This window comes from Dermacentor variabilis, chromosome 3, assembly GCF_050947875.1.
Source record: "Dermacentor variabilis isolate Ectoservices chromosome 3, ASM5094787v1, whole genome shotgun sequence".
NCBI classification, from domain to species: Eukaryota; Metazoa; Arthropoda; class Arachnida; order Ixodida; family Ixodidae; genus Dermacentor; species Dermacentor variabilis.
The window spans coordinates 132,965,858-132,989,747 of NC_134570.1; the positions used below are offsets into that span (position 1 = coordinate 132,965,858).

Here is a 23,890-nt window from a genome sequence, read left to right on the forward strand (position 1 = left end):
AAACACCGCACGTTCCTCAATCGCAGCCATAGCTACAAAGGATTTCATCTGCCGATGCCCATGCCAATTTCGTTTTCTTCATTTCAACTAAGATATCATTAACTCGCATTTGCTCCCTCACACAATCTGCTCTTTTCTTATCCCTTAACGTTACACCCATCATTCTTCTTTCCAGAGCGCGTTGCGTCGTCCTTAATTTAAGTAGAACTCTTTTCGCAAGCCTCCAGGTTTCTTCCCCGTACGTGAGTACTGGTAAGACACAGCTGTTATACACTTTCCTCTTGAGGGATAATGGCGACCTGCTGCTTATGATCTGAGAATACCTTCCAAACGTACCCCAGCCCATTCTTATTCTTCTGATGATTTCAGTCTCATGATCCGGATCCGTGGTCACTACCTGCCCTAAGTAGATGTATTCCCTTACCACTTCCAGTGCTTCGCTACCTATCGTAAATTGCCGTTCTCTTCCGAGACTGTTAAACATTACTTTAGTTTTCTGCAGATTAATTTTTAGACCCACCCTTCTGCTTTGCCTCTCCAGGTCAGTGAGCGTGCATTGCAATTGGTCCGCTCAGTTACTAAGCAAGGTAATATCATCCGCAAATCGCAAGTTACTAAGGTATTCTCCAATAACTCTTATCCCTAATTCTTCCCACTCCAGGTCTCTGAATACCTCCTGTAAACACGCTCTGAATAGCATTGGAGAGATGGTAACTCCCTGCCTGACACCTTTCTTTATTGCGATTTTGTTGCTTTCCTTATGGAGGACTACGGTGGCTGTGGAGCCGATATAGATATCTGTCAGTATTTTTACATACGGCTCGTCTACACCCTGATTCCCTAATGCCTGCATGAATGCTGATGTTTCAACTGAATCAAACGCTTTCTAGTAATCAATGAAAGCTATATATAAGGGTTGGTTATATTCCGGACATTTGTATATCAGCTGATTGATAGTGTGAGTATGGTCTATTGTTGAGTAGCCTTTACGGAACCGTGCCTGGTGCTTTGGTTGACAGAAGTCTAAGGTGTTCCTGATTCTATTTCCGATTAGCTTAGTAAATACTTTGTAGGCAACGGACAGTAAACTGATCGCTCTATAATTTTTCAAATCTTTGGCGTCCCCTTTCTTATGAATTAGGATTATGTTAGTGCTCTTCCAAGATTCCGGTACGCTCAAGGTCATGAGGGATTGCGTATACAGGGTGGCCAGTTTTTCTAGAACAGTCAGCCCACCATCCTTCAACAAATCTGCTGTTACCTGATTCTCCCCAGCGGCCTTCCTCTTTTGCATAGCTCCGAAAGGATTCTTTACTTTTTCCAGCGTTACTTGTGGGATTTGAAATTCTTCTAGGCTGTTCCCTCTTCCATTATCGTCGTGGCTGCCACTGGTACTGTATTCATCTCTATAAAACTCCTCAACCACTTCAACTATCTCCACATTACTAAGGATCTTACCGGCTTTGTCTCTTAACGCATACACCTTATTCTTGTATATTCTTAGTTTCTTCTTCACTGCTTTTAAGCTTCCTCCGTTCCTTAGATCATGTTCAATACTATCCATATTATATTTCCCTATGTCAGCTCTCTTACGCTTGTTGATTAACTTCGAAATTTCTGCCAGTCTATTCTAACTGTAGGGTTAGATGCTTTCACACATTGGCGTTTTTGATGAGATCTTTCGTCTCCTGCGATAGCTTACTGGTATCCTGTCTAACGGAGTTACCACCGACTTCTATTGTACACTCCTTAATGATGCCCATACGATTGTCGTTCATTGCTTCAACACTAAGGTCCTCTTCCTGAGTTAAAGCCGAATACCTGCTTTGTAGCTTGATCCGGAATTCCTCTATTTTCGCTCTTACCGCTAACTAATTTATCGGCTTCTTATGTACCAGTTTCTTGCGTTTCCTCCTCAAGTCTAGGCTAATTCGAGTTCTTACCATCCTATAATCACTGCAGCGCACCTTGCTGAGCACGTCCACATCTTGTATGATGCCAGGGTTTGCGCAGAGTATGAAGTCTATTTAATTTCTAGTCTCGCCATTCAGGCTCCATCACGTCCACTTTCGGCTATCTCGCTTGCGGAAGAAGGTATTCATTATCCGCATATTATTCTGTTCCACAAACTCTGCAATGCTTCTTCGGGGGCGTAAAAAAAATCATTCGTGCCATCGTCGCTATCCTATCCCCTTCACCGTCTTCGTCGCGTTGCTGCTGTCATCACTCACACGCTCGCGTCACACCAGGATCGCATTGCAGGGTCACAAAGCTACTGTGAATTGCTTCGTATAAGATCAATTCCCACAGTGCGTAGGGTCAGTAAAGCTTTTATAGTAGCTGTGTTATTCATTGTCTGTAGGGAATCCTTGAAACAGGAGACAGTTGAAAGCGCAAATCCAGCCACAAACTGCATAGCGCTCTTACTTGATTGAGTTGACACGTACACCATACGGAGCATTCTCTGAAATGAAATAAGCAAAAATGGTGACAGAACTCAAATCACAATGAATTATGTTTATACAATTAAAACTCCATCTAATGAAACCTGATTTTTAGAAGTTCCCAATTTAACAGACATTTCCATCCCCCGGCACGTACACATACGTTTCGATGTCGTCATCAACCGAAATTAACGAAACTAACTTGCACAAAACCCGATTTAGCGAAACATTTTGAAATAAATGAGTAATAAATACTGATTTCTTTCTAATTTTTACGCAGAGGAGCTTTTCTTCGCCCATGCGCTCTAACGCTATCGTGTTTAAACATCTCGACACCCTACTCACGGCCATAGCTTTATTTTGGCGAAGCTACACGTCACACCTATGCACGAAACAACGGACTCAGCACTTGTTAGCACTCTAACATGCCAGATGGCGCTAGGGGCGGCGGTAGCCGGGCCGCCCTCACGGTCTTTTTACGCGCGCCGGCGTGGGTTAGCGCCAAGTACAATGCTGCGGTACCTTTTGGATGTCGATATGTTACAATTTTAGATTTAGAACGACCGTAAAATCCCTTACTCGATCTTCCGACCTTCCCGATTGAACGAAATAATTCTAGCGTGTTCATCACTTCGTTTAATCGAGATTCAACTGCATTAACACAATCGCACTAACAACATATATATCAAAAGTGATGCATTTTCAGTAGGAGCTCCGGAAGGTAAAACTGCAGAAGGGCCTTTTATGAGAATTCGATAAAGGAAGTTTTGAATTACCGCAGCTATGAACGGAGGTCACAAAATAGCACGAGTGATTAAAAAGTGCGTAGGTAAACACACCAACTATAAAAGTTATTCGAAGAGGTTGATAATAGCACATATTCAAGCAATGAAAGCAAGCACGTTTTCACAGACGACCTAGATTACAGTTGACGATAATGCACCTAGCATTCGAGCAATGCGGTGACGCACCATATTTCTGAAGTCACGTTTATTTAACATGTAGAGTGGTGATTATGGAACTTTCTTTCCTTCGGCTATATGCGTCATTCTCCGATATCGTACAGCTTTGCTGTTGCACTTGCTTGCCAAGGTCGCCCATGAGCATGGCTACATGACAACGACTGTATTACGCCAGCGCAGTGAATGGATGGAATTAAAATAAGTAACAACGTAGATGGACAAGAAATGAAGCGTAACAGCGATGGCATGACATCAATGATACATCAATTCCTAAATGATGGCGATGGTATGACGACGACAGCGGGACGATGGCTTGAGGTCTATGAGATTACGACTAGTGCACGCCGACGATGGCGTGACGACAATAATATGAGGGCAATTGCATGATCAAGACGATGGCACGACCACAACGGCATGATGTCGACGGTGAGGCAACGGAATGGTGATTGCGACTGTCTGATCACGATGGCATGAAAACGACGGCACCATCAGTATTGAAGGACGACATCATGATTACGAAAGAAAGACGAACGAAAATTATGCCGATGGATCGACGAAGGCACTATGACGATGACGGCATGACGCCAATGATGTGACGACTGTGCGACGACGATGGATCATGACTGCGCGATGAGAGCAAGGTGCCCAAGTTCAAATAATGAGGACGGCACGACCGCGATGGCATCCAACGATGTATGATGACTGCATGATGACGACTGTATGACGACGATGGCATGACAGCGGTATGGTGCAGCGACGACTGTGTGACTACGATAGTGTGACGGCGGCGACAGGATGAGACTAGGATAACAAAGTTAAAATTACGACTATAGCACAATCATGATGGCACTACGACGGCGGCGTGGGAAAGAATGTATGTCTACTGTATTACGACGATGGCGTCACGATGATGGCATGGAGAGAGTCGACTAAGAAAGCTGGAGTGACGACAATATGACAACGACAGAATTACGACCACGAGGGTGTACCTAGGGCCCCAACCTATTGGACAACTTGCACCATTTGGTCGAAGTAGAAAGCATGACGAAGATGGCATGAAGAGGTCCAGACCACAAAGATGGAATGACGACGACTGAACGGCCAGGACGGCATCGCCACGGCGGTGTAACAACGAATGCACGACGACGATGCCCTGACAACGACAGTATGACGAGAGTCGGATGGCAAAACTGCAATGACGACGATGTGGAACCACGACGAAGGCATCCCGGCCATATTTACTAACCTATTGGCCCAATCTGGTAGACAACTTTGGCCATTGTGCCATCTTGAGAAGATATATATTGTAGTCGACAGTACTCATAGAGCCCTCTCGGTAGGAGGAGAGACTGGACTAGTGCCATGAGGCATATATAGGTTCGACGATGGTAGCCGTGGTATCAAGGCAATTACCTGATAAATAAGCGGCTATTCTTTGTGTTCATTCTGCTCCTACAAGTTGGTGACCCGGACGTGACGTCTCTAAGATTACCTACAAGCCGGGCACGGCTGCGTCATGCGCTCTGCGGCCGGAGCAGAAACGGGGACACGTGCTACCCGGCCCCCCTAAGTAATCATTCTATTATTGTAAAGTAAAGAAATTGAGTGCCCTAAGGCATGACGAGAGGAGGAGCCCAAAATTGTGTACATTTATTTTGAATACAACAAGTACATAAAAACTTCTAGAGACGCACATTGATGACGCACGTCACGACGCGGACTCGCACCATCTGAATGTTTTTCTACCCTGACAGACTGACGCGCAGCCTTCGCTGGACATTATGCAGAATGTGAGACGGAGTATAGAAATGCTCCCTCTCGGATACTCAACGTGCTCACCACTAGTTTGCTCAATTTTTGTCCTCTCGCTCACTACACGTTACCGGGTGTGTTTGTCACAGCACCTAGAGCGCACTCACCTAGTGCAGCACATCGCGTCAGGTGGTCCAGGGCTACTTTGGCGACAGCGTAAGGCACGGTGCCGGGAACCTGCCAGCAGAAGTGAGACAGGTGTCGTTTGCTCAAAGACATGATGGTGATGATTAGCTGCAGCCGCTGTAGTAATATTTGTTTCACTTGTCGGAATAGCCGAAACAATAGCTGTACTGTTACCTAGACTCTTAAAAAAAGATGGTGAATAAAAGTCACAACTACGTTAAATCAGCTTTTCCAGCCGCTGACGACATTTCTTTCAAGGGTAGTCACGAAACCGAGGTCAGCACTGATTTATGAAATATAGGACTTAGATGCTGCTTGAAGTGAGTAAAAGGTACATATCCTTCCCCGTATCTACGCAATGCAATCGTAGACTACACGTTATAGAGAAAGGAATTTTATACTCATGAAGATGTGTCGCCTTCTCTCTGACAGATCGTTCTTTAATACGTCGTCGCTAAAATCGTGGTGATGGCGCCCCCAGTAAATGTTTATCTAAATGACGTGCATCACGCTTTGAATGAGTTTGCTATGAGAACGACCCAGCACAGAACCGCACGGCCGCTGCTTGCATTGTCGGCATCTCAACTTCCAGATCTCAGCAGCATTCTCAAGGACGATGCAATTGCCCTCCCTAATGGCCATACCCCACCTAAACACATAGATACATTCCAGCTTTACATACGACCCTGTAGCGCCAGCGCGAAGATCCGAACGCATATCGCAGCGCCAGCAACGCAAGTAGGCACCACGCAACATGTATGTACGGCGCTACGCTCGAGAACGCCTATTACTAACAACGCTTCCAACCCTCCCTCTTTCTGCAACCCTGCTAGTTTTGCAAGCTTCGTCCACTTTTCGCGCCTATGCGGCACGATGTGTGTACTTTGGGAAAAAAAGGGGAGGGGAGAGAGGGAAGCCTCGCTAGAGAGCTCAAAGAAATGGAGCTATACGAGTAGTGCATGCTATCGGTCTTAAAGGCAGCGCGAACGACAGGAAGAAAGCAGAGACGCCGTAAACAGCACTGCATACGCCACCTATGCTTCCTTCCTGTCTCTCGCGCTGTTTTTACCGCCTGTGTCATGAACCAGGCAGCCCAATTCAGCACACTGCTGCAGTGCATACCGTGTAAGTTCCAGATTTCACCCTTGTGACGAAGGTCAGAGATCGGCAAGCGCCACAGCACTTTCAACAAGCGCTGCACTCTACTACATGCATTTGGGATGTCATGTTTCTTTTTTTTTTTCTCGCATTACTTTCATAGTTAATGTGCACCAGACGGGATCATGCCTCACTGTGGACATGTATCAAATAATGTAAACACGCCTTTTGTTGCCTAACTCCACAGTACTTTTCGTGTTTTTTAAACATATTTCGTACATTCCATATTCAACGCTCGTTTTCTGGAGTACTCGTATGCAAATCAATTCGGAAATCTTGCTTTCTGAAACTATTATTTATTCTAGAGTTCAGTCCTTACTGAGTATGGATCGCCAAAACTAAACGCGGGAACGAGCGGGTGTAGGAATAGGCGCGTCGAATCGCCGCCACACGTAGCATACTCTAGCGTTAACACTGCTTAAGATGACCGCCTTTATGTGTGCAGCTGTTGTAGCTGTGGGCACTTCAACTTGGTTCATATTCATATAAAATGAATTTGTTTCTCTCTCACCTTTGCAGGGAGTGCGTTTCTTCGCACTGTGACAAAACGCGCGCATGTGCCATCTGCACGAGTCGATAAAGCTGTACAGCATGTCACCATATACCATAGGATAAAGTTTATTGTGCTGAATCGGTTCGCGAACTGGTTCTGGGTGGCGAACAGCTTGGTTAACCATTATAAATTTTATTTATCCGAGCCACAACTGGGCGTTCATTTACAAAAGTCTCTTACACTAAAATTGATCGTAAGAAAACACTCAAGCGAAATCTAATGCTGAACATATTAGTACCGAAGATGGCTGGCCAATGACGTAGATCACTTACGAACGAGAAGCTTTGTAAATTCGTCGCCTGAACCACAAGGAAATCGGACCATATTTGAGGCGAATGAAAAACGTGTTTGCTTTTTTCGGTTCGACACCACAATCAATTTGATTGTGACGATTTTTATACTATGGCACACACTCAAGACGGAAATTTTTTAAGAAGCAGGTTGCGCATATCTTAACAACGCAAAATTAGCTATTTGAGATTATTGCCGCGTGTTGATGATTGTGAATTGCATACCATGGTAAATTGCACAATGGGCCATTGGCCAAGAAGCGCGTCTGCCAGTTGATAATGATTAAAAGTTTCGACAATGGCACATATCCACAACGGAAGATCGGACAAGAAGGGCGCAATATACGTCTCTAAAGACAAGAATAAATGAATAACTACAAGCCAAGGTAATATATCTAACATTGCGTCGCATAGGTGTGCGATAGTACATGCACTCGACAGTTTCTTTTGTGCCATAAAAGCTCAAATAAAGAGGGCAAAGTCGTCGCATTTCATGACCTGCTTCAGAAAGGTTTCGCTCCACACTGATAGGAACGTGTGCGTTGAATTTACATTGTTTTGTTCATGTTTTTGCACAATGGTGTGCCTATACTTACAGAACCAATCAACTAGCCTAAAACTAAAATTTTCTTGCAACTTAATGGGGTTCATTCGCAGGCACCCAAAGTAGCTAAGAGTATGGGCAATGGCTCGCGATTGACCTTCATTTATGTCGATATGCGTACGATTTACTGGAAACTTAAAACCCAGCTCCTGGACCGATGTGTGATTGACTAGATGGATGGGCGATAAACCGCCCACAAATGTAGAAGAACTGGCAAAGATTTAGTCGTATTTTACGGGTGGAACTGCTGCCACCCGTAAAAGAGATGAATTAAAGAGAGACATTACAAGAGGAATTAAACAGAGACATTACAATAAGAATTAAAGAGAGATATTAGCAGAGATATCGAAAGTAAAGTGCCAACTTTCAGGCATTCGGTTAGCTTCGCGAATCAACACTTTAAGAAATTCACTTGGGAAGTTAGTGAAACAAAAAAAAGAAGAGAACTTGCCCTGGTGAGGGCGAAAATTATATTTATACTTTTTATGCGCAAACAAACAGGGACGAAGAATAGGGGCAACACAAGGACGACCTATTCTTCGTCCCTCTTTGTTTGCGCATAAAAAGTATAAATGTGAATATGTTCCAACTAGGCCGACTCGCAGTTATGGCGAAAATTAGTAAGCTTAAAGCGATAGCAGCCCTCTTACTGAAAATTAAAAGAGGAAATAAGCAGGAGCTTACTGCTTCAAAGCAATATAATACAAATACTCAATTAGAAATAAAGGGAATTCCTCCTTCCACCTACGAAAAATGACACTACAACAACCAGACCTTTAGTTAGGCTTCTGGGCAGGTGAGAACCTAATTTCCCCAATGAAACAAAGAGCCACTGTTGAACAATTTCACGTGAAGGAATGAGACGTTGACTTCCCCCGCACCATACCCTTTCAAAGAATATATCAGCGCATAATATCATCCTTCATAATATGATTGTAAGGTTACTTGGTTTTGGCGAACTGTGAAAAATAATGCTTTGCAGTCCGCGAAAAAGCAACGACTGAATACGACAGTCTTATTGTGGTATCCTGTGTTGGCTTCTGGTTTCGGTTCTAGGTCGTTACACCAGGGCGCCACTCAGCGCCAAACGCTGTAAGTTGCTTGCAGGGATTCTCCTAGCAGAAATAAAGCCATTCTTGGTCTGGTTCCCGACTGAAGCAGTCCGGCTTTTTGTTGCGGCGCTGCGTGTCCCGGCCGTTTAGGCCTTATGCCGTAGATCCTCCGGCCGGCCGCCCCGTCGAAGCCACAACAAACTGGCTGGGATATGGATGCTGAATAGAGCTTTCAGGCGATTAAAGATGTACTTGCATCACACCGGGTAGTACGCATGTTTCAACCACAGCTTCCTATTGTTGTGACGGTTGATGCTTCTGACGTTGGCATAGGAGTCGTCCTACATCAAAAATGCGGAAATGAGCTCTTTACAGCAGCTTTTGCTTCTCGTACGTTGTCTTCCGCGGAATGGCAGTACTCCTTAGGCGAACGGGAAGCATTGGCATGTTTACTTGCGGGGTCGACAGTTCACTCTACGAACTGATCACCATGCTCTAGTCGCATTGCTATCTTCAAAGGGTCCTGGACAGCGACCATTAAGAATTGCAAGGTGGAATGTAAGATTGCTATATTACAAGTTCACCATTGAGTACTGTAAAGGTGACCAAAATGTCATTGCGGACGCATTGTCACGCCTACCTGTCCCTCCTGAATGTGAACCAGCACTAGACGAGGATATAGTGTCTTTAGTTTTATCTTGTATTACAAAGGAGGAATTCCAAGCAGCCACACAAGCAGATCCACTGTGCCAAGCATTAAAATGAAAAATAGTAGAAGGATGGAGAACTGCGGCGGACCTTCCGCCAGAGCTACAGGCATATGCTGCTGTACAGTTCAAATTGTCCTACATGGATAATCTGCTTCTCCGAGGTCAGCGAATCGTTCCTCCTGCTTCCTTGCGTCAGACACTCCTGTCTATTGCTCATGAAGGTAACTTAGGCATTACGGAAACCAAGCTCAGATTGATAGGCATCGCCGCACATGGATAGACAAGTTGAGGAACTTGCGGGGAACTGCTTTGTGTGCCACCAAGGAGATAAATCTAATAAACCGTCTTTTGCTCCATTACAACCTGTCGCATGACCGTTAAGACCATGGGAGAAGTTAGCCATAGACATAATAGGCCCTCTCGATCGTGCTCCACACTATGCACATTTTGCTTTGGTCATGGTTGACTATCATTCCAAGTGGCCCGAAGTTGCTTTTATGCCTTCCGTCACATAGGAAGCCATCATGCACAGTCTCCTGTCCATATTCAGTAGAAAAGGATTGTCTGATGCTATAGTGTCCGACAATGACCACAGTTTGTTTCTGCACAGTTCGAAAACTTCCTTAAGGAAAGAGGCATTAAGCATTTCTTGTCTTCACTTTACTACCTTCTCTTGTCTTCTCTTTACTATCTTCTCTTTACTAAATGGCCAGGTAGAAAGATTGAACTGTGTCCTTAAAGAATTCATACAGATTGCTATTTTGGAACAGCGAGACCTCAGAATTGCGGTCTTAAAATACTTGGCAATTTACAGGTGCTCAACATATGACTACTGGTGTGTCTCCAGCTATGCTGCTCCATAGTCGACAACCACGAACTCGGCTGGACGTTGCAAACATGCCTCCAATGCACCCTGAATTTGCCTCTCCAAAGTTGAGCCAGGAAGTGCACAGTATAGTACGTGAAAAACAGGAAAATACTAAAAAGTATGTGGATCGTCGTCGCGCAACCAAATGTCCTCAGTTTCCGCCAGACGATCTTGTTAGGGCACGTACTTCACGGAAATCTGGTCCTAAATACTCCGGTCCGTTCAAGATTTATCGCAAGGTAGGTCGAAGTACTTTCCAGCTTGTAAATGACAAGCGTTGGAATGCGTCTAAACTGGTGAAGTACTCGGTGCGTCAGGGTGAAACAACAAATGAAAGAAGTCATTTCAGTGAGGACACATCCTTTGACGATATTCTTCCACCTTTTCTTAGAGTTCCAACTGGTACCTATTTTCCGGCTGTAGCCACTTCTTTGTAACCACCTGTCTCGCCACCACAACCGGGTTCACCCCTTGCAGAAAAATCTCCTGAACGTCCGTGCGACACTCCTCCCCAAAAAACTGGCCCTGAAGGCACTCAGGACACTGACACACCTTGCAATCCCTGTACGAGTAACACTTCTGCTGTTCCTCCTCTACAACCTGAACCAGTCCTCCGTAGGTCTACACGTCATAGACAACCTCCGGAACAGTTAAAGATTGTTTCCAAGTAACTTTCTTCCTTCGTTTACTGTCTACAAGGTTTCAACCCTCCCATGCGAATATGGCTCTTAACGCAAAAATCATTCCTTACATGTTTGTTAGGTAAATAGGGCATAAGTAGTAGCATTCAAATGCGGGGATTTCTGGCAGCATAAAGGGTGAAATGCGCGCGCTGTACTTTCTACTATACTGCAGATTTATCAGTGGGTCCTAGTGGTAGGAACACTTTTCTTCACTTCTTAGCATCCGCGTAGAAAACATACCATATATTTCTTGCACATTACATTCCTTGCAGCATAAGCGTGATATGCACACTTTCACTACAATAATAGCCGCCATATGAATTTGTCTTTTATGCCAAAATGTTTTTGAACATTATTTCGGTCGTTAGCATCCTTACGGGGGGACTATCCCAACTTCTTAGGAGTGTAAAATGCTTCGTACGCACAATCTCCAATCCGCGACAGCCACAGAAACTGTCTCGAGTCAGGCTCAGGGCAAATGAACCACCCTCAGTGCTGTCCCAAGGGGCACACAGATCTTTGAATTGTCTGCTTTTGTACTCTGTGAACTCATTTTCATGTGTAATCTGTGTGCGCAATTCTCCATCTCATCGTCTCCCCAAGACGGGTACTGCAACTCTTCCGAAGTGTGGTGCAGTCGTGTCCGTTTTCAGTTTTCATGTTGTGTGTTTTCTTAAAATGGGGAAGCCAAAGATGTCATCACAGAACGCGCGTATGCTCTAACATGTGTTCTTCTGTAACTCATGACTACTTTTGTTGCGAGGAGAGTGAGTAGCGCATTTTCTTCTCAAGTGAGAGGTGATGTGGTATCCTGTGTTCGCTTCTGGTTTCGGTTCCGGGTCGTTACGCCAAGGCGCCACTGAGCGCCAAACGCTGTAAGTTGCCTGCAGCGTTTCCCCTCGCAGAAATAAAATCATTCTTGGTCTGGTCCCCAACTGAAGTAGTCCGGCATTTTCTTGCGGCGCTGCGCGCCCCGGCCTTAAGGCCTCATGCCGTAGGTCCTCCGTCCGGCCGCCCCGTCGAAGCCACAACACTTATGTTTTCATGAAGATGCTATAACGGTCTATATGATTCACCACCTCTGTCTTACAACGAAGATGTTGCTAACAGGCGTTCTAAAGATAAAGCCACAAAAGTGCCGGAAATGCACCTGAATACACAGTCGAAATATTCAGAAGTGAGGGCGCATAATGCACGTGCGCTTCATGTCACGTATGCTGAAGATCTCGCTATAATTTATTTTTGTTTACCTGTAACTTACTTTTGCCTTACTTGTAATCGCATACACTTTTACTGAAATTTACAACCTATGGCTACAATTGGATAATTTCTCAGTGTTGCAACGCGTCTTCGCATCATTAAGTATTGACATGAGGGGTAAGCCTCGTAGTCGTCGACTTGCCCCATGAACTGGACTGTCCAGAGGCACAGCGTTGGTGTTCCGGCTGCTGGCTTGCGCTTGATGCATAGACTACATCCTTAGCCAGTAGCTCTTCCAAACTTGTCCCGTAGTAAGATGAAAAAAAAAATGATGAATTTTTTAATGGTATTCTCATCTGGGTGATGGCGCGTGGGCCCTTGGAAAACGAAACATAGCACTGTTTCTTTTTGGTATATTATACGCTGCCTCATGATACCACATGGCAATGTCGTTTTCGCAGCTGACTGGTGTGTCTGGGTTGCGTACCGTATTGGACAAGAAACTAGTCACGCTAGGATATGGATCCAAATATTTTGTGCGTCCTCCTTTCCGCTGTTAAGAAGGGTTTCTTCGAATAAATAACTGATTGGTCCACTCGCTAAATTATGTATTTATTTACTTAACAGGGGCGCAGCACCCAAAAGCTGCTCAAAATGAAAGAAATATTGCATGCATTTATTTAGTTATTCTATTGCTTGGTATCATCGCTTGGGATGCTCCAAAATACATTACATGAGAAATGAGAGGTTGCGCTCCGAATGTCTCACCGAATAAGCACCTGAAGGCGTCTTTTTTGTCATCACTGCGTAATTAGTTATGTGTGCGGTAGCCCTGTTACTACTTGACGTTAAAAATGCTCGATTGAAAATCCTGAAAGCTCTAGAAGTTCGCAAAGCCCACTTATCACGCTGAACACCTTCCACTGCGGCCCATGACTGCCGTCCACTTCAAAGACGATGGAAGAAGTCTCCGCCATGGGTGGCAATTTCGCTTAAATCTGTAGTAGCGTGGTACAAAGTGTACGAGGCGTATAAAGGTCGACCAACGCAGTGGTGTAGTGATACTTGATTTTTCACTCACCGTTATCAGCGATGCAATGCTAGAAACGTTGACGATGCTACCTGAAATATATTTAAAGAAATACATCGATCACTGACAACTTAAAAGACAATCCGAGAGTTTTATGCGGTGCATCGTTACCTTTAGTGTTCATCATGGCCCGTCTACAACAAGAAACACACGATTGTGGTCAAATGATAAATTACCGCTCCCCATTCGCACCAGCTTTGGTGATGCGAATAAAAGCATTCCATTCGCAGTCGTAGACAGCATGTATTGCAGTATTGCCTATCAAGGTAATATATAGATATAATAGCTCGACGAGAGAAACAGATAACACTATAATTCAAACTGTCGCGCCTAGGACATGGCCTTGCGCACAGGGAACGAACAAAATCGCACAGCGATAGCGTCCGGTGGAACACAATTTCAATTGCACCTTTAGTTTGACGCAAGTAGGGCACAGCGTTTTTGATCATGCAGAGAGGACCGAGGAAGTTCGTCTGCCACGCTCGGTTGAAGTCTTCCACTGAGGTACTTTGAACGGATCCAGCTACGGAAATTCCAGCATTGTTAACCTGTAAAAGAAAGAACGCAGCAAAATAGAAAGACTATGACGTCAGAGTCGCGATGTATTATTGTACCTTTTAAATTACACCCATGAAATTATAAGGTCTTGCTTCAAAGTGATCATCCTGCCACATGATTCTTAAAACAAATATTGGCGTAACGACCGAATATTGTAACACGTACTTCAGCAAATGCCGTGCGCACGTTCTCTAAAGTAAAATGCTCATAGCGACAATCTCCGCGACATGGTGCTCAAGCCCAAATATCGAAACAAATAGCTATATTCTGTAATCTTGCTGTGCAGCTTTCCAATTCATCATTATTGTCAGATGATCTTTCTTTGTTGCTAGACATTCAGGTTAACAAGGTAGTAACTTAGACTTTCCTGCCTTTCTTTTCAAAACTAACACGTTCCTCTTTTCTTTACCCATACATATAGGTTGTGTACACCATCCACGTATGGTGGCAGGGCACGTGTCAGAACCCTTGCGGCGAGAGGCATAATCGAGGCGGTCATTTGGCTTGAGTGAGTCAAGTTAGTGTCACAACTTCACAAAACTCGGACATAACACAGCCTAGTCGGCCCTCAGGTTATAATAGGAGACAACAATCAACTGACCATCGAAAACGCATGCTTCTGGTATCTGACGCCCTTCCCATGTAGGTGAAGACGCGCATGTCGGACTTTCGACAGTTTGTGTTCACGAATAAGTTCCCAATCATCGTCATCTGCGAGCCCTTATCAGATAACATCAGACTGTCCGGGTATGAGTGTTTCATGTCAGCCACCCACGGAGAATGCAGCAAGACCATCGTATTCATGCGACGTGATCTTACGTATGTCCATCACCCAGTGTCGCCTGACCAAGAAAACCAATACTTATGTCTGACAGTAAAGAAAGGCAAGCTCACTTTCACATTAATTGGAGCCTACATATCGCCCTCAAGTCGGCTGGACTGCGAGAGATTACGGCGAATCAGGACGGCGACTCCGCAGCCTTTGGTGATTACTGGAGATTTTAATGCCCACCACCATCTCTGGGGAAGTTCTAAGATAAACTCGAAAGGCAGAAAATTAGTGTCATTTGCCTCCGAACAAGAACTGTGCTTGTTAAATGATGGAAGCCCCACCTTCCTGCGTGGAACTGCCTACTGTAGCTGCCTGGACCTGACCTTTGTTTCACGCTCTTTCACTAGAAAGGTCAGGTGGTTTCCGCATATTGAAACGCGGGGAAGTGACCACCTACCCACTTATCTTAGGGTTGAAGGGTTGACGGACTCCAGGTTAGCCGGCGTCACACAATGTATCGACTGGCCAATGTTCAAGTCAATTGTCGAAGACGGCTGTCGTGATGACTGGTCCTCTAGCCTAGAGGACATCATAAAAGGTGCCCTAGAGGTTGCGAAACATTCGCTTCTGAGAACGTATACACGCACCGAATACGACATCGAGCTAGAGAAGCTTCGTGCAATTCGTCGTCGTGCAGAGCGAAGATACAGGCGCACGAAGTCTGTACATGACTTGAGGTTGGCCAGAAGAACTCAAAAGAAGATTCAGCGTCGCATGGACAAACTCGCATCGCAAAGATGGAAATCATTCTGCGACTCTTTGGATCCACGAAAACCTTTGTCTCACATATGAAGAACTGTTCGTGGTCTCCGTGGAACCCCTCAGCAGCGCCACCCTTTTAAGTCTTTGGCCCTTCACCAACAATGCAGCGAGATTGACGTAGCGGAAGCTTTCTGCAGGAGGATTGCTGGCGAAACTAATTCCGCTGGAACATCGACGCTCCACCACTCACCGGTTTCACGCGACCCCCGCATGGATAGTCCTTTCTCCATGGACGAGCTCGAAGCTGCACTGGCCTTGTGCAAGCGTTCATCTTCACCAGGGCCCGACGGTATAACCTACCGTGCCCTATGTAATCTTGGCGAAGAGGCTCGAAAAGAGCTCCTGCTCTTGTTCAACAGCTCTTGGCAGACAGGTACGGTTCCGCAGGAATGGAAGACCAGTCGCCTAATTTCACTACTCAAGCCTGGCAAGTCGCCTGTAGACATTGCATCATACCGACCCATTGCGCTTGCCAGTTGCATCGGAAAACTAATGGAGAGGATGGTTCTAGCACGGCTAGAATGGTACCTCGAACATTACCAGGTATATCCAGATACAGTGGCCGGCTTCAGGCGTGGCCGTTCTTCCATAGACAACGTTATCGACTTAGTGACGTACGTCGAGCACCAGAAGTCCTGCAAAAGATTATCTGCTGCCCTGTTTCTGGATGTTAAAGGAGCGTACGATAACGTAACGCACGAAGCGATTTTCAACGCGTTAGAGGCAGTAGGACTTGGCGGCAAAGTCTATCTCTGGATAAGTAGCTATCTACATAAGAGATCCTTTTTCGTGCTTACCGAGGATGGCCCGACCTCACAGCATTACAGTAACCGTGGGGTGCCTCAGGGCGGAGTACTCAGCCCAACGCTCTTCAGTCTAACACTCATTGGACTCTCCGACATCCTGCCAGGCACCGTTAGGCTCTCCATCTATGCCGACGACATTTGCATTTGGACGTCAGCTGTGACGCGACTGCAGCTTCGCGCGCGGCTTCAAAAGTCAGCCACTTTAACATCATCCTACCTTAGAGAACAAGGACTTCGTATATCATACGAAAAGTGCGCAGCGGTGGCATTTACCAGGAAATCAATGTCTCCATACATGATATCCGTCGACAGACACATGATCTCGTACAACACGAGTCACAGATTTTTGGGGGTGGTCCTTGATAAAAATCTCTCCGGGACCCCTCATGTGAATTATGTGAAAAAGCGCCTGACAGGAATTTGTCATATGTTTAAGTTCCTTGCAGGAAAGACCTGGGGAGTACCAATACACTCTATGCTGCAACTGTACAGGGTCCTCTTTATTGGATTCCTACGGTACAGTCTACCGGTCATGTCCAACACCTGCAGAACTAACCTGAATATAATTCAAAGCATCCAAGCCCAACCCCTGAAGATATGTCTCGGTCTACCGCGGAGTGCGTCAACGACTGAGGTTATTGCAGTCGCTCAAGATTTCACTATTAAAACGCACATTATCATTGAAACAATGCGTGTGCACATACGACACTTTGCCCGGACCCCTACCCACCACCTAGCAAGTCTCCTAGTAGATAGGCCCCACACGACATTCAGTGCGATTGTCTTCGCGCACTGTGCCTCTTTCAGGTCAGGTTACACACCTGCGGCAAGGCCTTCCATTCCTCCATGGTGTATGCGCCGTACTCAAGTGAACCTTACAATCCCAGGCCTTCAGAAGAAGTCGGACTTGCCATCATCAGCGCTCAAGCAACTAACTTTACTTCTCTTGTGCGAGAAATACAGCGACTGCACACACGTCTACACTGATGGATCAACTACATCAACCAGTTCCGGCGGCGCTCTAGTTATACCAGCAATGAGAATAACCAAGCGGTTCAAGACTTCCCATGTCACTACGTCCACAGCTGCAGAGCTCGCGGCTCTCCGCGACGCGCTTCAAGTGATAAACGCTGAAAGTCCTAGAAAATGGGCAGTCTTTTGCGATTCAAGGCCGGCCTTGCAATGTGTGCAGTCGTTTCTCCGACATGGAACTCACGATCAGCTCACGTGCGAAATCGCGGAACTTGTTCATCACTTAATAGCAAAAGGACATGATATCTCTTTTCAGTGGATACCAGGTCATTGCGGTATCCTTGGAAATGATGACGCCGATAAGGCAGCTCGGACGTCAAACCAAGAAGACCGCTGCGTCCCCATTCCTCTCTCAAGGACCGACGCCGCGAGGCAACTTGGCATTCTAGCACGCACGATCTCCTTGGCAGAGCGGAACACCGCACATACAAGGCGCACAAGACTGCACAGACTAAACCCGTCACTTCAACTCAAACCTCCAGCGGGTCTACACCGACGTGAAGCGTCTCTTCTGTGTCGGTCATGGCTTGGAGTTGCCTTCACGAATGCCTACTCAGCACTAATTGGAATGGCTAATACTCCTGCATGTGATGTTTGCGGATGCGAGGAGAACATTGACCACTTATTGTGCCATTGTCCACAATTTCAAGCACAAAGACAGTCTTTGTCCAACACATTGAGGAAACTAGACGATCGTCCTCTGAGTGAACAGACCATATTAGAGCACCGTCCCAACCGATCAGCGGCTCAGAAGGCAGTGAAGGCACTTTTGTGTTTTCTCAGAACTTCTGGTTTGCTCGAGCGACTCTAACTGAAGTGCTGTCCGTACGCGTATCTACACCTTCTCTCTCCCTTCTTTCTCTTCCCCTTCTCCCATCCCCCAGTGTAGGGTAGCCAACCAGACTATTGACTGGTTAACATCCCTGCCTTTCCTGAATTCTCCTCTCTCTCTCTCTCTCTCTCTCCAAGGAATACACATGAACACTGCTAAAAAATATCACTTCAGAAATCAGCAATGTACAGGAAGTTCAGAGAAAGGGGAAACTTTCTTCCAACCGACAGTGTGTACATGATAGCTGCGATAAAAAAGTATAGCTTTAATTGCAGTTTCGGGCACGTGGGATGCGTGCGATAAACAGTGGTTGCACAAGAGATTATCCTTCAGGTAAGGGTTTGACAAGCAGGTTTGGTTTTGTCAGGAGAAAGGCACTTGTCGAAAATTCCCCTACAGTACATAATCTCTTGGACCACCGTCGATCATTTGAAGCCTGCATCTTCCTGTGAAAGCCAGCCTGTCTTGGACCACGGGCTGGTAATGATTTCTCCCAGTGATGCATACCGAATTGTCGTCATGGGCCAAACAACCATTTCAGATAAAGAAAGCAGCATATGAAGCTAATAAGGTAGTTCGGGAAATGAGCTATGAGCACTTCACTGCTCTCGAAACCGAAAGGAAAAAAGTAATAAGCTGGAGCGTGGAGTGATGCGTCAAATATTCAGTGAACCTTCCTAGGTTTCATCTCGTGTCGACCGTCGCTTAAAAGTTCGCGTGCCATTCTACCCGACCAACATGTATTTCTATTGGGTCGTGCCAAAGGTGTCATCTCAACTGAAAGAACTCGCCGCCTCCATCGCCAGGAAACCGAGTATTACTTCACTAAGGACTGCCCCTTTCAGCATGATTTACTCTTAGTCCACTCTGACACCGTAATAGCACGGAGAGTTTTCTCATTAGCTAAATAATTACACGGCTAGAACATCTGCTGTGGGAAACATGCTCAGCGTTGTGTACGCTGTAAACTTGATGTGGATGCTCATGTGTGTAACGCTTTGGCTGAGGAATTGCCGGCAGTTCTTGTACGGTAACGTCTGGCTGAAGCAAGCAAACGGGCTAATTTCTCCTCTCCCGTTGGCCGTTCAGTTGTACACACGAGAGACACTGTTTATCAGATACCTAATAGAAGTAACTAATGACATTGGACTGCTGATCTTTGACTGCATATATGCCCTTACCAATTGTGAACGATCATATGGCAAACCTATTACCTGAAAGTTTTTTTTTTGCATCGCCCCCTTTTCACTATCTACTCAATCGACTAGTAGAGCGGTTTTTAGCCTATACGCATTTTTAAAGCATTGCCCGTCGGAGACACCGCTATTTTGGTCCTTCTGCTGAATTTTTCAATGATGTGTGCATTACTTCAGCGAGAAATAAAAATGCTTAATTAGCTATTTACAAAATGTCATTCAATAAGTATTTAATTAGTTACTTTGCGCCTCATATTGTAATTTATTTGTTGTAGCCGTTGTTTTCGCAAGGCGTACTTACATGGAAGGAATTCCAAGCTTAAACTAGTGTGTAGAACTTCATATAAACAGTGCAACACAAATAAATTGACGTTTCTTTTTTTTCATGCTTCAATGCATAAGACAGCGCGTCGGTTAAGTGCGATTTGAGCAGAACTGGTTATTTACAGCAATATTTAAGGCGCATACATTAGTTGTCCCAAGTGAATTTGCTTGCATACTTACCAGATACAGTTCGAAAATAGCAATGGCAGCTGTTTTTGTTAAGCATAAAAATTTATTGAGCAAGAGTTTGTTTATTAGCCAAATATGCATCTCCAATTTTCGTGCAAACGATGTTCGCACTTTGGTGTCATCCATCTGAAGGATTAGAATTATTCTATCAAGCCAAGGCAAGTTACAGAAACTCCGTAAGGTCTGTATATTACCTCGTATATGGTACCGTAAAAAGTTTGGTACAATATAGTTTCTTACAGTGTTTGACCAGTATTTGGGCTTTATAAAACCTCACAAGGACACCACAACTGAAAGTCAATGACTCCGCGAATCAGCTCCTATACGAAGCACGCTTCGCGTGGCTGCCAGCCACAGACGACCAAATTACTGTTTGCCGAATAAAAGCTCAAGACTGGTCTCCGCTTAAACAATACTGTTTAGTGCTGAGTAGCTGGCTATGGTATTATGCTAAAACTGTTCAGGACGCTCCGATTAATGCAGCTCGCATAATAAAAGCTTAGCACATTATGTTCTTGTAGCAGTACGTTCAAGGCATTATTTTAATCAGGATAGCAAAAATTCTAGGCTTGCACCCCAGTAATGAGATGATATTCTTCTTACTGTATTTACGTTCGAGTATGATGGTACGCGGTTATACCGAGATATTCCCACTTCTATCTAATCACCGCTTAGTGCACTAAAATTACCATTAAGTGCAGTAAGTACCCATGGGCAGCCGGACGAAGTTTGGTTCGTGTTTATTTCTATAACAAAAGAACGCAGTTTAGAGTTTGCTGAAGCTGACGTTAGTGTGACGTATTAAACCGATTCTATGATCTAGGAGTGTAAGGTCACAATGGAAGATTCTTTTCTTGCTTTGTTTTCTCGCACGCAATGCCACCTTCCGCTCTGAAGAAATGGTAAAGCGCCCATAGTAGAACTGTGGAGTTCCATGTTCCAATGGCTATAATTAACTAACGTAATAACTTCTTGACGTGAAATACCTTGCAAGTTGCTACGAGAGGGTCGCTTGCTAAAACCGCTTGGCAGAAAAGCATACTATTATCGCTTATGTATGTGAAGTCATAATCTCCAGGCAGCAAGAAAGAGGGATACGCAACCCCTTCGATTATGCCCTAACGTGTCCTTTCCAAAGAGTTATACGCAAGCGCTGAATTTTCAGGGAAGCAGAGGAGCCGCAACCATCTGCTCGTGCGGCAGGCTGGAACGACGCAGGCTAGACACGGGAACCACTAGTAGGAAGGTCCTTCATTTGCTCTAGAAGTCATTCACCCTTTGCAAAACAAACGGGTTCACTAATCATAGGAAGCGAGCACGGCTACTAAGTTGCACCATAAAATACTCAGTAGCTGCAACATAAGTAAGGCATGTACGTTTTACTAATGCGCGAATTAATGCACATATTTACGTACTTGCTTACGTCGTTTTTGTACTATAGTGCGATCTTACACATTCTTCAGGATGTACAGGACGCTTTACGTACGACACTGCGAATACATCCTTGATAAAGCCACAGGAATTTTTTTTTTTCAGAGTGTGATTTTGCAGGCATTGCCGAGGGCTGAACTCACATATGCACAGCCGGTTAAAGGATAGGCATCACACTATGTAGCGACGTACACATAAACTTCTCAATCACATATGGACCTTCCATTATCAAGGAATCAGTAGTAGTAACAAATCATTCGTCAAATATGCTCTCGTAACGAAATTTACTGCTGACTAGGGGGTAATGGTTGACACTATGCGAGAGAAGTTGCACTAAAGCTAAACAAAATAGCGGCAGTTGATTTTCGGTATTATTGATGACTAATTTCAGTCCCCTCTTTACCACTCAGCCTTATTGTCAAATCTTAAGTGAACACTGTATTTTAACGCCGGATGGAGTAGTTTATGTTGTGTAGGCTCTTGCTTAGGTTCTCAAGGTTAATCAATCGTTCATCCGAATATCCTTAACGGGAAAGAACTTTGCCTTTAGCGTAGCCTTTGTATTTCTTGTTCTTCCGAGGTGATACTAGCTTCTTACAGGCAGCATGCGTTAATGCCTTTATTGGCCGTTTACGGAGCCTTGAACTTACGAGGATATCAATTTTCCCGAAGTGCTTCGCCGTCTTCTGCACCACATCTTCGACGTCCTTTTGCACCACTAGGTCACCAGGCACCACAAGAACCTGGAAAGAATTAGGCAGCAATGTCCTAACGAAGTACACATGGTGTAACAAGTCAGCTGAAAAGCTGAGCGCTCGCATAGCAGTGCGACTCCGACAAATACCAGAATATAAATGCCGAGGCGGACTACAGAAACAAGAATCCTGGAAACTTACACACAAAATGTTTAGTAACATATAGATGTCTAATCTGATCAGGAGAAGTTGAAAAAGGGACGTGTCTCAGGCTGGGGCCAACGTTACCGCGAGGCGACGCGTATCATAACCCGCCTTGTCGAAACATTGCCTCGAGACATTAGACATGCATTTTGCAACTACATTTAATCGACTGTACCCTGTCCATCTTTCCTGTGAATTTCTGTGCAATATGGCGATATAGGTTTTAGTAACTTACTGCAAAAAAAAAAAAAAAACAGCTGGTTTCACATTTTTTTATCTCGAGTGACTCACGGAACTCCTCCTCCGCCCTACACAAGGTTGCTTGCGAAGAATAAGGAGCCCCTTTGACGATGCAACATCAGGAGCTTTTATAGAGCATGGGTATTTTTAGTCGACATGTGGCCATGTGCTTGAAGCCAAACGTGAATTATGGGATAAATTTTATATTCTTCGCGGTTCAATTCTGCATTTTCTGACCGAACAATATTCATGGGCAGGAGTAAATTAAACAAAGCAGTGGCTCACAGGGAGATAAGGGACTTGAAGTTGTCAGCACTGGTATGTCAAAGAGTGTAACTAGAGTTATTATTTTGACAAGAAACCGTGTCTTCCTGTGGGCAGCAGCTACATTATTTGAAATTACTTTCTTCGAAAGGAATACAGTGGACGGTTTTGTGAAAGCAGTTCCATTTGTCGAAGCGTTCGCTGTGGTGACAGCCCTTGTTCTACCACTGTGGATAATTCAGAGGACTAAAACTTTTTTCACCGACTGAGTTGTCGGGGAAATATTGGTTTAATAAAAAGGTGCACGCTTTATCATCCTTTAGTCTGCAAATTTCGAAAGTCAACTAAATATCTAAAATTTCACCATGGCAGAATTTTACCGTTGTAGCTTCTTATTTGGTGAGAAATCTTAGAAGAGTAGTACGGAAAGGTCACTCAAGTAAACTAAGCGTCCTGATGTCGCAAATTTGTCATGAAAAACTAGTTCTACAAATGTTAGGGTAGGTTTTATAACGAGTATAGCCAATTGCGACACGAAAAAAAAACTGCACGTTTTTTTTTCGTCTAATCAATGGCCATAGGCAACAGACGTCTGCAAGTATTTTGCTGAATAAAATATTGCCTAATTTTTACCAAAACCACACGTTCCACGCACTGGCGACAGACGAGCCGGTATGTTTATTATAAAGTTACTTATGACACAGCATTTACTGCTGAATTTAGAGCAGGGCAAAAGTCTGCTTTTTCTATTTTATTTATGGGCTTTCTAGTTCTTATGCAAAACAGGGGTCATGACTAGGGTTATGCGTTTTCTCTTTAAACCGAAACAAAAACAGAAAAACATCCACAAGTAATTTTCTTGGCGATTCGGTTTGATCTGAAAAAAAAAAATAACTGTTTGTCCAGCACGAGAGACGAAAAAATAAAAAAGAAAATATGACTACACTTTTTCGGGGGGAAAGCAGCACTGGCC

The 23,890-nt window shown here is 44.8% G+C and overlaps 1 protein-coding gene across 1 annotated transcript in view; it reads right to left on the reverse strand.

Annotated features, from left to right (window-relative positions):
* The window catches only part of LOC142576295 (putative oxidoreductase TM_0325), a 389,068-nt gene that overhangs the window by 14,820 nt on the left and 350,358 nt on the right, over positions 1-23,890 (reverse strand). The window contains exons 4-7 of the mRNA XM_075686351.1: positions 13,962-14,100; positions 13,544-13,584; positions 5,326-5,395; positions 2,428-2,464 (exon numbers count right to left, since the gene is read on the reverse strand). Coding sequence (XP_075542466.1) covers positions 2,428-2,464; positions 5,326-5,395; positions 13,544-13,584; positions 13,962-14,100 — 287 coding nt within the window. The remainder of the gene's footprint in view (positions 1-2,427; positions 2,465-5,325; positions 5,396-13,543; positions 13,585-13,961; positions 14,101-23,890) is intronic.